The sequence below is a fragment of the Cottoperca gobio genome, chromosome 14 (assembly GCF_900634415.1).
Source record: "Cottoperca gobio chromosome 14, fCotGob3.1, whole genome shotgun sequence".
Taxonomy (NCBI): domain Eukaryota; kingdom Metazoa; phylum Chordata; class Actinopteri; order Perciformes; family Bovichtidae; genus Cottoperca; species Cottoperca gobio.
Genome location: NC_041368.1, coordinates 11,634,539 through 11,649,463, shown reverse-complemented (window position 1 = coordinate 11,649,463; position 14,925 = coordinate 11,634,539). Strand labels below are relative to the sequence as shown.

Genomic DNA, 14,925 nt, shown 5'->3' with positions numbered 1-14,925 from the left:
TTCATCAGTGAGTTGGGGAAATCATATGCTCACTTTATGTTATCACAGGGTTTCACTCGCTTATATCTCGATGATGCCGACGTGCAACCACATTTTGGAACATACACAAATGGACAAATTGCTTCTTATCCTTTGAGGCAGACTTTACAGTGTGACGTAAGAAGAATAACGTAATGCATAGCTGATGGGTCCCATGTGAGAAGTCCTCTGAGGCTGGACGCAGTTGGAACCACGCATCAGCTCCTCGGAAAATATCCGGCATACTTTCTGTTCGTTTCTAGAAGAGACACTGTATGATGGAAAATACTTGAATACAGCGTGGAATGCTAAGAATGTCAGGCCAAACGAAAAGTTTCAGTTCTACAAACGTTTTCACACGTGATTTCTCAGGTTATATTCAGTAGTGAGGCACTCGTATTGGACAGGCAGTTTATTTACAAATAGCAGACCCATACACACAAAGAAAAGAAAGTAATGATGGAGAATTCAAAAGAATGTGGAGTGATGGGGAATCGGTATCCAACAGAGCTCAGCAATCAAAGCACAATTTAGTTTAGTCTCTAATTGTTAGTGGATTAAGGGCATCAAAAAAAGTAATCAAAAAACATACAATCACCAACGGTCATCACCATTTTACTTTTATAAAAATATCACCATGGTGATCCACAGATTCACAGGTTTGACTGTGGACAGAAAGACATATTTTCAGTAATACACACAAAAGGGGAAAATGGAAAGAAATCATTTGGGAACAAAAAAGGTTGGAGGAAAAAGATGAGCAGTGCAGAGAGGGTCCCAAAAGGCAAAGCTTGAGCAATTCTTGCTTTAAGGTCTCTAAATGGACACCTCCTAATCTTTTTCATTTGCCCTGTAAAGACCAGACACATGAATCAGTTAACAAGGAATCAGAACGATAGAGGACAGTACAAAGTGTGATTTTGACATTTACATATTAAAACACATGCATGTTCTCTATCTTCAATTCATGCCACGTGACCTGTGTGACATGCATCTACTCTATAGTGCTGGCAATTCACTATATAAGAAATACTGTATCAGTATTATCGTACACATTTTAATAACCAAAAAAAAATACAAAAAATAGACAAACAATATGGTATGAACATGACAAAAACAGAAATAAGATAAGATATATTCTGGGATATGTTACTTTAGGGTGCACATTGGGATGTATCCGATCCTAATCTGACTATTCTTTTTTACAATTATTCTTTTACTTTATTTCATCAATCCTTTCTTAAGAAATATGCAAATATCAAAACAGTAAAGTGCTGCTCAGCTGAGGGAGCCAAATACAAACAACAGTAAATGTATATCTATACATTTATTTGTTACATTCCGTTAAGTTAAACCTGATGTTGCCTTACACATAAAAGAACGTAGTCACTTGCACACAGCGAGGCATGCAGATTATTAAGCACTGGTACAGGATCGCTACTCGTTATTCGGCCGGTACCCAAAGCCCAGGTATCGGTATCAGGACTGAACAAGGTCAGATTGGTGCATCCTTACTTTAAAATACACGGATATGAAAATGTGACTAATATGCATGTGACGTAGATGACACAATCACACATATACAATTGTTAATGTTTGATGACGACACAACTTTATCTTCACTGAAATGTTAGAATGAGAATAAATGAGAGATGCAAAGGGGAAGGTGGGGGTGGGGTCAAGTGGAAAACAAGTTAAAAGCTAAGTTAGGCCAAAGCTGGTTTTTTTAACACTGAAAACCAAAAAAGAAACGTATTCTGGCGTATAGGAACATTTGTCAGAGTCCAAATACGTCCAATGTTTCATCGGATCGGATCAGAAAAGTGAACGTATACAGATACGCATGTCTATTGTTAGAGTATCACTTACTTATACAAAATGTATCAGACAAATACCCAACGAAGTAAGTGATACACTATCAACAGGTTTGACATACGTATAATAATTTGTTATGTATTCGTTATGTATACGTCAGCTACAACACCGCTGTAGAAAAGTTGGACGTATTTGGACTCTGACTAATTTTAAGCTACTTTTCATATACGCCGGCATGTTTCTGCCATACGGATATGTGTGACAGGGCCTTTACCAACCAACGGTTCTGTATACTGAGCGCGCGCTGTAAACAGCAGAATGATCGTGTCATTTGTAGAAAACTATCTCTACAAAATGCCAACTGTATGGTGGAAGGGTGAAGTGACAGTGAGTGAGATGAGCTCTTAGCATCAGAAGGAGATCTCACCTCATCGTTCTTCAGCAATACGGCCAAAGTGGACTTACTGACAGGTTTTAGTATCTAGAATGAGCCTGCCAGTGCTGAAGAAGCAGGGAAAAGACGAGAGGCCGCAATTGAGACCAGCAGTTAAAAAAGAAAAGCAATGAAAGATAACTTATGCATATATTCACTATTCTCATAGGGTAACACTTTATAACAACCATCAAAATGTAAATTTACATTTAAACTTTAATTAAGTTATTTCACTATTAACAAACAATGAAATGATAAATAATCATGTTTTGTTTAACAGTTCATTGTTGCACACATTATAACATTGTTGTTGTTTGAAAAAATAACATCTGTGCAGACTTGCACACGTGGCTTCACACACCTTTGCAGCACACACAATGATACATTTATATGGCAGGGGTAACAGATGACATACCACAATGTGAATAATGCACTGCAAGTCTCACACTTTACTCCTCCATGTGGATGGAGTATGAAAATCCAAGATGACAACAGAGTGAGGGGAGGAAAAGTGTCTCTTCTTTCGATTTTGTATCAGCTAGAAGTACTAGCTCTTACTGATGATGAATGACATGGTGATGAAAGATGAGGTGGAGGGCGCCCTCTGCTGGTGAACCGTGAGATGACAACAGTATGACAGCCAGATGAGAAAGGATCAAGACAGCACACTGGTGTTCTGTGAATCCACGTCTTGCATGTTCATGACATCTGTACTTACTCCGCTCTCATATATAGGGTTGTCGAAAGCTGACTCTTCTGTCATGTTGTCATACGGTGGCAGGGATGTCGGCATTCTGATAGTCTTCCCTTGGAGTCTGAGTAAAGAGTAGAGAAACAGGGAACATTCTGTAAAAGCTCATTTTGATGGCAAATGAAATAAAGGCAGTTTTAAGTTACTACTTACTTTGCAAAGTAGACATAAATACTGAGAACAACCACCAGGACGATTGCAGTCGGAATAAAAACTGCAAGGGCAATATTGGTTCCCTCCATGCTATAATCCATATCAACAACTAGGACGGGAAAATAATGACAAAAACAGGGATTTTGTCTGTGAAATATGAACAAAAAAAATCAATATAATGATGCGACAATTTTTAGAAACATAACTCACCATCTAGCCTGCGTTCGTTCACATGTTGGGTTGAGGCTGCTACAAAGACATAATTGCAGTTTAATCAGTATTTGCACCAGAGTCTATATATTATACTTACATACCAAATAAGTTCTTGCATTCTCAAAACGCAACAAAATCAATAGCATGGAATATGGTCGAGATTGCACTGTGTTTCCAAATGTCAATTGTAAAACATGTTGTTGTTAAAATTTGTTACAGTGTGAGGTAGGGCTGTTACCAGGTCAGATATTCACTACATGATTATCGTGGCCAAAAATTATTCACAGGTAACAATATTATTGCGATATCTATAGAAGAAAAATAAATACATAAGTAATGTTATCAGTCAAACTCATCTTTAACTTTGTGCGTTGTGCGTTGTGTCTCTTTTTTAACAAATGAATGAAATATATGGAAGTTAATTAAGAGGTGCTGGATTATTTACACGATATTATCATATGTGTATTATTAACATGATGTCAATATTACATTTTAGAAATATCACAGTTATCATGGTTTACCTCTGCAGGCAGGGGGAGTGCTATTCCACTGCGACGGGTGTCCAGGGATGCAGTAGATGGTGGCAGTCACCGTGCAGCTCGTAGCCTGAGTGGCAGGAGAAGGTCAGCATCTCTCCTGCCTGGTAAAAGGCCTTTTCAGAGCTCTGCACACTGGTGGAGGCAGCGCCAGGGTTCCTGCACGGCTCATACTTTTCAGCTGGGAGGCAGGACAATAACTCACGTCACGAAAACATTGCTATGCATCTTTTTCAAGTGTGTGAACACATACAGTATAAAAGGCAACAGGAACATTAAAAGAGACCTGAAAGGCAAGATAGACCTTTTTTTTGTACAATGTACTGTAATGTCGATATTTAAATAGCAGAGCCGCTGATGGCCCACATATAATGCCGGTATATTGTTGCTGTTTATAGTTTTTTGTCCTTTTGCATCTGATAGAATACTATTTAATAATTGTAACAAATGAGACACAAAATTGCTGAATTTAATTGAAACATAATTAATCATTTTAACCTCATATTGTCTTGCATTGTCTTTGTAGTAGTAGTTCTGCTTGTCTGTCTGCAGTGCACTCATTTTAAATAAAACAACGTATCAACCAAATAAATGTTCACAGGTAATGCAAAAATGTTTTGCAACTTTGAAAAAAAGAAAATAACTTATGTATGAAAAATAAGTTTAAGTGCACTAAACAACGCATTTATCAGCCAATGGCAGCATCAACAAACAATGTTAGTGCAGTGAACTTCTCTGGTGTTGACTTAGCCAATGCCGATTATCTCAAAATGGCATCGGTCTACCACTAATCATCAGTGCCTATTATTGTCTTTATAAATCTGAGCAGTTCTCCAAATGTGTCTATTGCAGATGCGCAAAAATGATTTAAGAACCCTTGTTTAACTTTTGAAGGTCATAGACAAAGCATACATAATTCACTATACGTATATGTATTAGTTCTGGTCTGGTCGACAAAGAAAAAAAAGTAGCACAAAATGAAAGTAACATGTTTAAATCATATATTCAAAGTGTGCAAACAGTGTGTTGAGTAAGTTTGTGTCCATATGTATGTTTCTGACTCATGTGACTTACGGGCACACTTTGGCAGCCTCTCATTCCACTTGGGTGTGGCTGAATCTCGGTTGTAGCATGTGAGAAGGCTGCTGCCGGACAGGATGTAGCCTTTATTACAGATAAACTGCACCGTCGATCCAACAGTGAAACGGTTGCCTGCGATCACCTTACGACTGTGCTCCACGTTTCCCGGGTCCTGACATGTCATAACTGATATATCACAAAAAAGACATGAAGATTATTTGTTATCATTGGTGGTAGAAACAGAGGTAGTTAAGTAATACAAACATTTTTTAACGTTTTGTTTCAGGGATAAATAACTTTTTGAGATTATGAACAATTCCTAACGGACACGTCTTAATGATATACAAGATGGATAAATGAATAAGATTGAAAGTTTAAAAAGAAAGGATTCAAATTAATGCAAAATTAAGCAGAGATATTACATCATCTAGTCTGCTCATATGGCCCCTTTACCACATGCACTGCAACCCTGAAATTATCCAGAGATCACCCGGTGAAGCTGTACGTGAGAATGCAAATGTCTGAGTCATTCAGATCGGACATCAAACAGACTTTAGCCTGCCAGCTCCCTAGTACAAAGTCTGTGTAATTTCCATGTGTGAATAAAGCCGCTCATTGTACGAGGCATTCACAGCGAGCGTGTGATGGGTGTTGATGGCGTTCCTATTGTGGCTGGCGTGATACCCCAAGAAAACAGACTTCCTAGGGTTAAGAAAAGGGGTCATTTACACAAAGACGCCAAGGAAAATGTTACTGGAGAGTCGACGAGATTTGGGAACTTCTGTTGTTTATGACCAAATCACGTGTAATCCTGCTTTCTGCGCAGGCGTCAACGCTCCCTTAACACCAAACAAAGTGTTTCCAGTAAGAGAGAACGCATCTGACACGGACAATCTCCTTTCGTGTGCCACACGTGTGAAAGGGAAAGTCCGGACAATGTGTGTGGACATAAACTTGAGCTCATATAAGAAAACGGTTTATACTGAATCCAAAAGGATTCTTGTGACTTCTTACTTTCGCTCACTCTCCCAGTGCGAACAAATGGAGAAAGTACCTTCCTGACATCTCGGCACATCGCCGCTCCAAGTGAGATCCCACTGGCACATGACTATCTCGGAGCCTACCAGCTCAAAGCCAGGGTAGCACTGGTAGGTGATGACGGTGCCGTGGATGAGGTCAGGGTGGGACGTGCTCTTCCAGCCGTTGGTGATCTCCGGCAGCTCAGAACAGGTGTCGTTCCTCGCCACCTCTGTTGACAATGGAGCAGTTGTGTTAGTAGGAAAGACAGAATGGGAAATGGACAATTACAGATATCCTTCTTATTTATGCTGACACAATGAGGAAAGAGAATGGTACGGGGAATAGAGAAATACTAAAATAATGTTACATTTTCTTGTAGTAAAGGGACACATGATGAGGTTCCTCAAGGAAATCCTGGCATTGATAAATAACAACGTCCTCTGCAGGGAATACATATAACTGTAAGATATTCTGTGTGCACTATACAGCAGCATATTGGGAGAACAATGTAAATATAGGCTTGTGATGTGTGCTTGGAGGAACACAGCATGTGGTTTGGCAGCAGTCAATCTGTGCCTTCCTAACTGCAGCATGCGGGGCCAAAAACACAAAGCATTGGGCAAAACTAGCTGATGTTGAAGTGTACCCTATTATTTTGTTTCTGTGTTTGTTGTTATCTCATCCTCTGCACCTGGGATAAGCCAGAAGACAGACAGAGGCACATCAAGAGAAAGAGGCAAAGAGACAGAGGAACGAATAGAGTTGTTTTTGTAATTGGTAACCTGCTGGGTTATAAGTATGTCTAACATTTTACATGCAACGCTTGGTACCATTTATTTGGTTTCTTGTCTGTCTTTTAATGGAAATGTTACACTAAAAGTGTATCATACATTGCATTAAAAAAAAAGCCATCGATTGCAGCTAACTGGAGAAGAAAATCAAGTTTTTTTTTTTTTTTTTTTTATCCCAATTTGCAAAACCACAGTCTCACCAAAAAAGTGGACCACAAAGCCATTGTTGTATCCATAGATGTTGGTGGCAGGATCGGACTGAAATTGAATAGTGACATCAGCCATGGAGGTGTAGAGCTTGAAGTGTGGCCGTGTGCCGCTGTATTGGCCCAGGATGTTGGCTGTCAGGTCATCTCCATCATAGAAGGTCAGCAGGTCATTCTTACCAACATGGAGACTAGAACAGACATAAAAAATAAATGGTTACATTCCTAATGGCTACCTTCACATTGCAATCCTGAGTGCTCAATTCGGATTTATTGCTCAGATCCAATTTTTTTGTTTTCTTTGTCTGTTCATATTTACACAGTGATGGGCCGTCAGGGCCAGCAAGACCTTCTCTGCTGGCCTACATTTAATTTTTATATATTTTTTCCACAAATATGTATTAAATTATTCCCCATAGTCTATTCTCTTCATTTCATAGCTTTCCTCTTGGTTGCGCTGCTTCCAGCCTCAGATCGAGATTTGGAGGGCTGGCCTTTATGTTAGAGCTTTTATCCAATCATATTTCAGCCATGATGTGTTGCCAGGGTCCAAGAAATCTGCCCTTAGGCCTTCAGAATCAATAGTTTGGGCGCCTGTCGCTTAAAGTGAACAGAGACAAAACGGTGGCGTTAACCAATCAGATTTCGAGTTGGGGACACCGGGGCCACCTAGAAGGCGTATGATAACGTCAGCACGTCCACGTCTTTTGATTGGATACGCACTATTGAGAGGCAGAGCTAGCAAACTTTGAACGAGCTAATTTGTGTAGATTTCTACAAGTTGTTTTTTTTCAACCCACAATGGCTGAAGGAGGAGAAGAGATCGATTTGGTCGCAGATATAATTACAATGCCATTTTCCAGACAAACTTTTCAAGAAAAGATAGACATCGTGAGAAGAGAACGGCCTTGGCTGGGTTTGTCCGCCACTTTCAAATCACTAACTACGAGCGGTACCCCCGGCTCACAGCCTCCGAGAGGCACTGCACATTGTACTGCTGGGAATGCCTGCTATTTACAACTAAATGTTTGTAAATATTAATATAACTCTGTTGTACTTGACTATGTTAAGGTGATGCAACGTTGTACTGCGTTTCTGTCTAAATGTATAGTTTCTAGAGCCATGGCGTCATAATGATGGTATTAAGAGGTGGAATAATTCAGGTAGGACTGTGTAGGACATCACTGAAGGCCTAGGTGTGAAATGCACGGCACGCCACTGTATTTACGGATGTAAACACAGAGGCCACTGAGTTCAGTGTTTAAGGTTTCCTTTATAAGTTGATGTGAAGTGGAAGCCAACTAATTCATGAGCAGATGATAACGAGGATGAGGAGAAGAAGATGCTTGTCACCGAGTGACTCCTGCCAGCGCAGAATCGTGACAAATGTTGATCTAGAGCAGGGGTGCCCAAAAGGTCGATGGCGAGGTTAGTGCGGGTAGATCGCGCACCGTTAAAAAATATATATATATGCCCCCGCGAAATTCAAGTTTTTAGTTTTTTTCTTGCCTTGGCATTCACATTCCCACCTCCCCTCTGTTTCGCTCCTACACACACACACGTGTGCACACACCTCCAGTCAGAGACAGAGCGGAGGAAAGGAGAGAACTACGCACCAGCTGACCCCCGTCACCCCCCCTGTCCCCCCCCGTCACACGAACCGCAGACAGCAACACCCCCCCCCCCCTCCCGTCGCAGCATTTTTTTTTAATACAGGTAGATCATTTGGACCTGGTCATTTTGAAAGTAGCTCAGTAGCTCACAAGCCAACAAAGTGTGGGCAAACCTGATCTAGAGTGACGGATGAGAGAAACGACAGACTGAGGTCGTGTTGACCCAAATCAGAATTGAAAATATCAGATTCCATGTGATTTGAGGTGTTCACACTGTTATGTGTAAAACGTTATTGTCTACGTTATGTGAACGTAGGGAATGATATGAATGAAGGTTTTCATTTTAGTACATTATTTGTTATGTTTATTTTGCTCAGAGCTTCAACAGTTAAGTGACTGGCATCTATCTCGGCTGTTGAAAGCAAAAGCTGACATACAGCGTTGTCAGCAGTACTTGGGAAATATTAATTCTGTTTATATTGGATGGATCTGATGTGAAGTAAACACTAAAAAATTCATGATGTATCGCTCTTCACTCCCTCACATTGGTCTCATGAATATGTACAAAAGTGTGTATCTGCAAATATATGAACTTAATATAATATTATCCTTTAGGTCACTAAAGCTATACAAAAAAAGCTACAATGCATGACCAGGATTTAAAAAAAATAATGAGGACTTAAGGCCTTGGATAAGTAAATACATATCCAGTAAACAATCTAAATATCTTAATGTTAGCTATAAGGCTTATATTAAATTGAATATGAGGCAGCTAAGCCTCAGTTAGACAAAACCTCTGCTGTCATTAACTTAAGAATGCATTAACCTTTTCCATATGGAGATTCATATGTCCTTGCCTCGTTTATTGAGCATTAGAAAACCCTGACATTTATTCACACACTGGGGAAGGAGAATAGAGAAAATAAATACGATAAGCCACAAAAGTTGTCGTTCCCTGCTGATATATGAGCAGGGCAAACTAGTTGCTTGTTATGTGCGTAAAATGCACAATATGTATACCTTTTTCTGCCACTAGGGGGTCTCTAGGGGTGTCCTCCTCTCCAAACAAAGGTACCCTGTTATACATGGAATCGGAGTTTCGGACTTCTGGTGGAATCGCAATGCATGCTGGTGTGGCGGGCGTAGAAAAGTGAGCACCAACTCTACAACGGCCGCCATATTGGATTTCTTCTCTACGTGTTTACATTGTATTTAGCTTATTCTTCAAGCGTGTTTACATTGTATTTGACTAGTTTTTAGTGTGTAATCATCGCTCTTCTAGTTATGGGATTTGGACACCGAAACTGTGTGGTGAAAGGATGTTCAAATAGTAGCGAAAAAGCTAAATATATGGGCAGAATCTCATTGTGAGCTTCACGATTGCACTCGTTTGATGAAAAATTGCAACTGCAAGCCCCCGTTCGAACTATTTCCATTTCCAACAGCACTAAAGAACAATGATAGAAGGCTAGCATGGACCAAAGCCGTAAAGAGACAGGATTACAATGGGAAGTCTTGGGAGCCCAAGAAATCTTCGCGGATTTGCACTGAGCATTTCATGCAAGGAAAACTTGACCTGGGGTATGTGTCAAACCCCAAATCATCAAAAAAGAAAGCGCCTACTATATATATATATAATAATAATAATTAACAAACACAAGTTAGGTATATATTTATAATAGCTTACCCTGCAACACAACCGCAATAAGCATTTATGATATCGGCAGTTTTCTTGACTGCGCAGATCCATGCCCAATGTGGCGTATGGGAAACTTTCATTGAATGAGTACATTTTGCTTTCAAAAAGCAATACTCAGAATCTGCGAGAGGATTGAAAGATATATGTTTCAACCAGCCAGAATCAAACAGTCTAAATGCTTTGCCTTCTTTGTATTCGTTCAAAGTTCGTTTATGAAACTCGACATCGTTCCCTGGGTGGTCAGACATTAAAAATAATGTTATATCGCTGAGGTATATCGGCGGCCAAGAAGTCATGCTGTTGTTTTCATTGACCCAGCCATCCTGCAATGTCAAGAGATCAGGCACTGAAACGCCACTCGGCATAACCAAAAGCTTAGTCTTTTCTTTTTCTGTGAAATTCTTTCGTTAGCTGTTGGTTGCTCCTCTATGCCCATCTGTGATGCAGCAAACACCCTGGCAATAAGCTCGAGTTTTGTTCCTGAAACCTTTAAATTCCGCTTTAAAATACTTTCAAGGCTTCGACTTTCCACATCTGAACCTCATCATAAGAAAGGAGTTCAGAACTCATTGTAGAGTAGTAGGTTTGTTTACAACACGCTTGAAGAATAAGCTAAATACAATGTAAACACGTAGAGAAGAAATCCAATATGGCGGCTCTTGTAGAGTTGGTGCTCACTTTTCTAGGCTTGCCACACCAGCATGCATTGCGATTCCACCGGAAGTCCAAAACTCCGATTCCATGTATTAAACCCGGTAAAACCACTGAATAAAGCAGTGTTACATTAAAATCCTATGTTTTTTCCACGCTGTTCGGCTGCCGCTGACATTTGCTCAGCTTGTTTCTCTGATCTCTTAAGATCCAGACGTCCGGTGACTAAAATCTTTGATCTGGTTCAAATATATAATTAAATATATAGTTAAAACTAGATAAAAAGTCAATTTATGACATTTTCTGACAAACATCCACAATGCTGACGCATGCACAAAGGGGAAATTACGTCATTTCAGGCGACGAAAATGAAAGGGACCATTACTTTGATTAAAATTACGGATCTTTCTAGGTTTGAAAATGATTGGAAACATTGTAGTGTATAATGTAAGTACACACCTCAACAAAATATATAACATAGGTCTAATTGTTTTTAGACATTTTAATGTGAACATCTTTACATATTATATCTTTAAGGCTGGAGTCAAAATGGGAGGGCAGATTGGCTGTATGATTGTTTTCTGTTATTCACAAGATGTGTTGAACAGAACTTAACAGTAATAATGGTACAATGCCATTCTCCATGCACATCATAGGTAGGAGCACTGCGTTTGCATCTATGAATCACCTGCACCCTTTATAAGCTCTCCACCTCTATTTGCTGTGCATGATCAAGCAACCGATCAAACTATTTTCAGGAAAGCAGTGTTTTCCCAAAATGGTAACAGATAACAATCCCCCCCAGCTTTTCTCTTTTCTATTTGCACAATTTGCATTAATGCAAATTGAAAGTTGCAATGCCTGAAAGTCACATTTCAAGCTCCTTCCTCAGCTCCTGTTGTGATCACACCTTGTTCTCAAACCATGCGTCATTGTCTTTTTCTCTGTATTTATCTCTCTTTTTAATTAATCTACTAGAACTCAAAAAGTGTACACAGCAATGTCCTTGCTCTCATGTCATGTGATATTCAGTTGTAATTATTTTTAAGACAAATGTTTGTATGAACTTGTATGCAGATAGTTTTGTATGCAAATAGTTTAGGTCACATTCTGAGACATATTGCTATTCTCAGATTAATCTGAGCAGATAGAAATGGAGTTTTAAGCCTTCAATCAAACAAAATAAAAAAAAATTATGGGGTGAAAATCACCAAGTATAAAATAATGCATGCAATGCATAATTTTAAATAAATCAGCAGGATAATACAAACATGCATCCCAGCAACACAGACATTTTAAATGAACAAAGAGTTGTTCTAAAAAGCCCTTAAAGAGATGGGAAAATATAAATATAGCAAAGAGCACAAACATTTGGGTGCATATATATATATATTTATATATATATATATATATATATATATATATATATATATATATATATATATATATATATATATATATATATATTAATAAAAGTGCTGAGTCTGCAACAAAATACAATAATGTGTCCCCATCACTGTATAATCACTGTATAATCTGTCAAAAACAAATTCACATGCAAAATGTTTCTTAAGCTAAATTGCAAAAAGACTCAAATGTTTGTTACTATTGTCCTCTGAGATAATGAGAGCACATGGTATTGCTTGGTATTGAACCCACAAAGTAACAAGAATTATACTTTCTATACATTCATTCTTTCTTTTTCTTTTTTTGTGTTTGTCAGTTACTAAAGTACTTAGCTACGTGAGCTTTCTTGCCTAATGAATAATGTGTCTAAGAACTCTATCTCTATGTTCATGTTGATTGCCCTGCGAGCTCACTGATTTGAATCGCCTGTCTAACACACTATATGTATATGTCATTTAAAGCTGGCTCTTCTTTCCTCCTCGCTTCACCGCACCGTGTGCTGAAATACTGATGCACAGAATCGAATTGAAAAGCTTACAAGATTAAGGCTCTTTTCTGGCATTCTCAGAACCCATGAGACTTATCCTCTGAACATAACATTGGAACAAAAACAGTAATGGAAGCCTTTGATGGGGCCATTTTGTCTGTGATTGACACGTTTTATGACTGTGGAAGGAAACAAATGACCCAAGTCTGTTTACCTCTCCCCGATCTCTTATTCACAACCTCCCCCACACAATCTACACATAACTGCTGAGTAGAAACAAGCATGCAAATAAAGTGCACCCACTTCATCTGTATTCAACCAGACTAGAAACAAATCCTACCAATTACATGTTGATTATCATCACTAACCAACAATTTATATAATTGGAGCCACAAGGTGTTTATTCATTGAACACTAGATGAGGCTAGCAAAGCAAATATTTAAGACAAAAACATAACCAGATTGACTGGATTCCACTGTCTGCTTGTGCAATGTGCTGGAGCTGAAATAAAAAGTCAAAGCCAAAACTGAATTTCAGCTTCTCCTAACATACACAAATAATAGATGCCAGCTGAATGAATGGCAGTGAAATGAGGTGATGAGTGACAATACTCCCACTGTTTAGTTGGACAGCTATAGGGACAATTTACACCTCCAGGTTCTCCAACAATCAGCGACGGTGGTAAAAGTGACAGGAATAACAATGCCAGTTTCCATTTCTGAACAGCCATGAAAACGCTGCATGCATTCATGTAAGTGGTGCATGTTAAAAATATATTTGTTAAAGTATAAAAGTAGAAGGAAATCAACGGAATAAACTGATTATTTAAACTATAGGCTCATTACGGAAAACTACCAGACTGATTTTTATGAAACTTGGTGGAAGTGTGAAACATTGGCCAAGGGAGAAGCCATTACATTTTGGAGCAGATCCAACTCACGGGTCAGATACACACGCCATGTTTCTCTTTGGTTAACATTGTGAGATGGTGCATTTGTGCTGCATTCATGTGATGTTGGAATAATAATAAAATTAATATGAACATATATTTTTTAAACTCCATGGATAAGATGCAGCCTGCACACTACTTAGTCGCTGCATGGAATGACAGACACTGATGTTGTTCAATTAGCAGTAGGAGTAGTGGGGCCACACAAGATGTTACATTGAAACATGGTGGGAAGTCCACAGAGAAATGCCACATCCAAATTGTTTGCATTTTTTTCTATCTACACATCTCACACTTCACTTCTATTCAAGCTCTATCCTCCATACGCTGCTGATGTCAACAAGGCTATCCTTGTTATCACTGCACTGTATTTCACCTTATCTCCTCCCAAAGGTCTCCCTGCATTTAGACAACCCAGAAGGAGGAATGTGGCAGACTCAGTTAACAATCTTATGCAGTGTGATTGTTTCTACATACAGATTGAGTCATTCTCCAGGAGGGTTTTCACATGGATTAATTTCTTCACTACTCTTACTTTAAGTCATTCTGCTCTCCTACACATTGGTGTATCTTATCAACGACACAACCCGTATTCTTTAGCATGTTTCACTAATTTGGTATAGTGATGAGAGCTTAATAGCATTGCTGCTAACCTACAACTGTACACCACAAACATGCGTTTGCACTATATTAACTTTCAGAAGTCAGGTGTGAATGGGACAATCGCGAGTGTGATAAGTAGGGACATTTTCTCATAGACTTCTATACAATCTGACATAGTTTTGAAGCCAGTGGAGTCACCCTCAGCTGGATATTATAGAGAATGCAAGTTTAAGGCACTTGTGCCCCTTGGCAAAAAACGTACATCTGTAGCAGTTAATTCACAACTGACATCAAGGTGCAAGGCCAACACCACAGCCATGTCCGAAAACATCAGCTGTATAGTCGACAGCATCGGCAAACCGTACGCTTGCCAACTTCACAACCTTGTAACCTTTCCTCCTTTCTGCGTATCTAAATAGTCTCCTCGGTCACTCTAACTCATCAACAATGCTGCAGTCAACCTTGGTTTAAAATGTTCCAACTGACCCAATCCATCCTC

The 14,925-nt window shown here is 39.2% G+C and overlaps 1 protein-coding gene across 1 annotated transcript in view; it reads right to left on the bottom strand.

The window, feature by feature from the left end:
* Positions 1-2,592: 2,592 nt before the first annotated feature.
* Positions 2,593-14,925, bottom strand: part of LOC115019241 (seizure protein 6-like) — a 102,629-nt gene continuing 90,296 nt past the window's right edge. The window contains 8 exon segments of the mRNA XM_029448702.1: positions 2,593-3,081; positions 3,171-3,279; positions 3,381-3,419; positions 3,905-3,968; positions 3,970-4,100; positions 4,994-5,185; positions 6,054-6,248; positions 7,011-7,207. Coding sequence (XP_029304562.1) covers positions 2,922-3,081; positions 3,171-3,279; positions 3,381-3,419; positions 3,905-3,968; positions 3,970-4,100; positions 4,994-5,185; positions 6,054-6,248; positions 7,011-7,207 — 1,087 coding nt within the window. The 3' untranslated portion in view covers positions 2,593-2,921.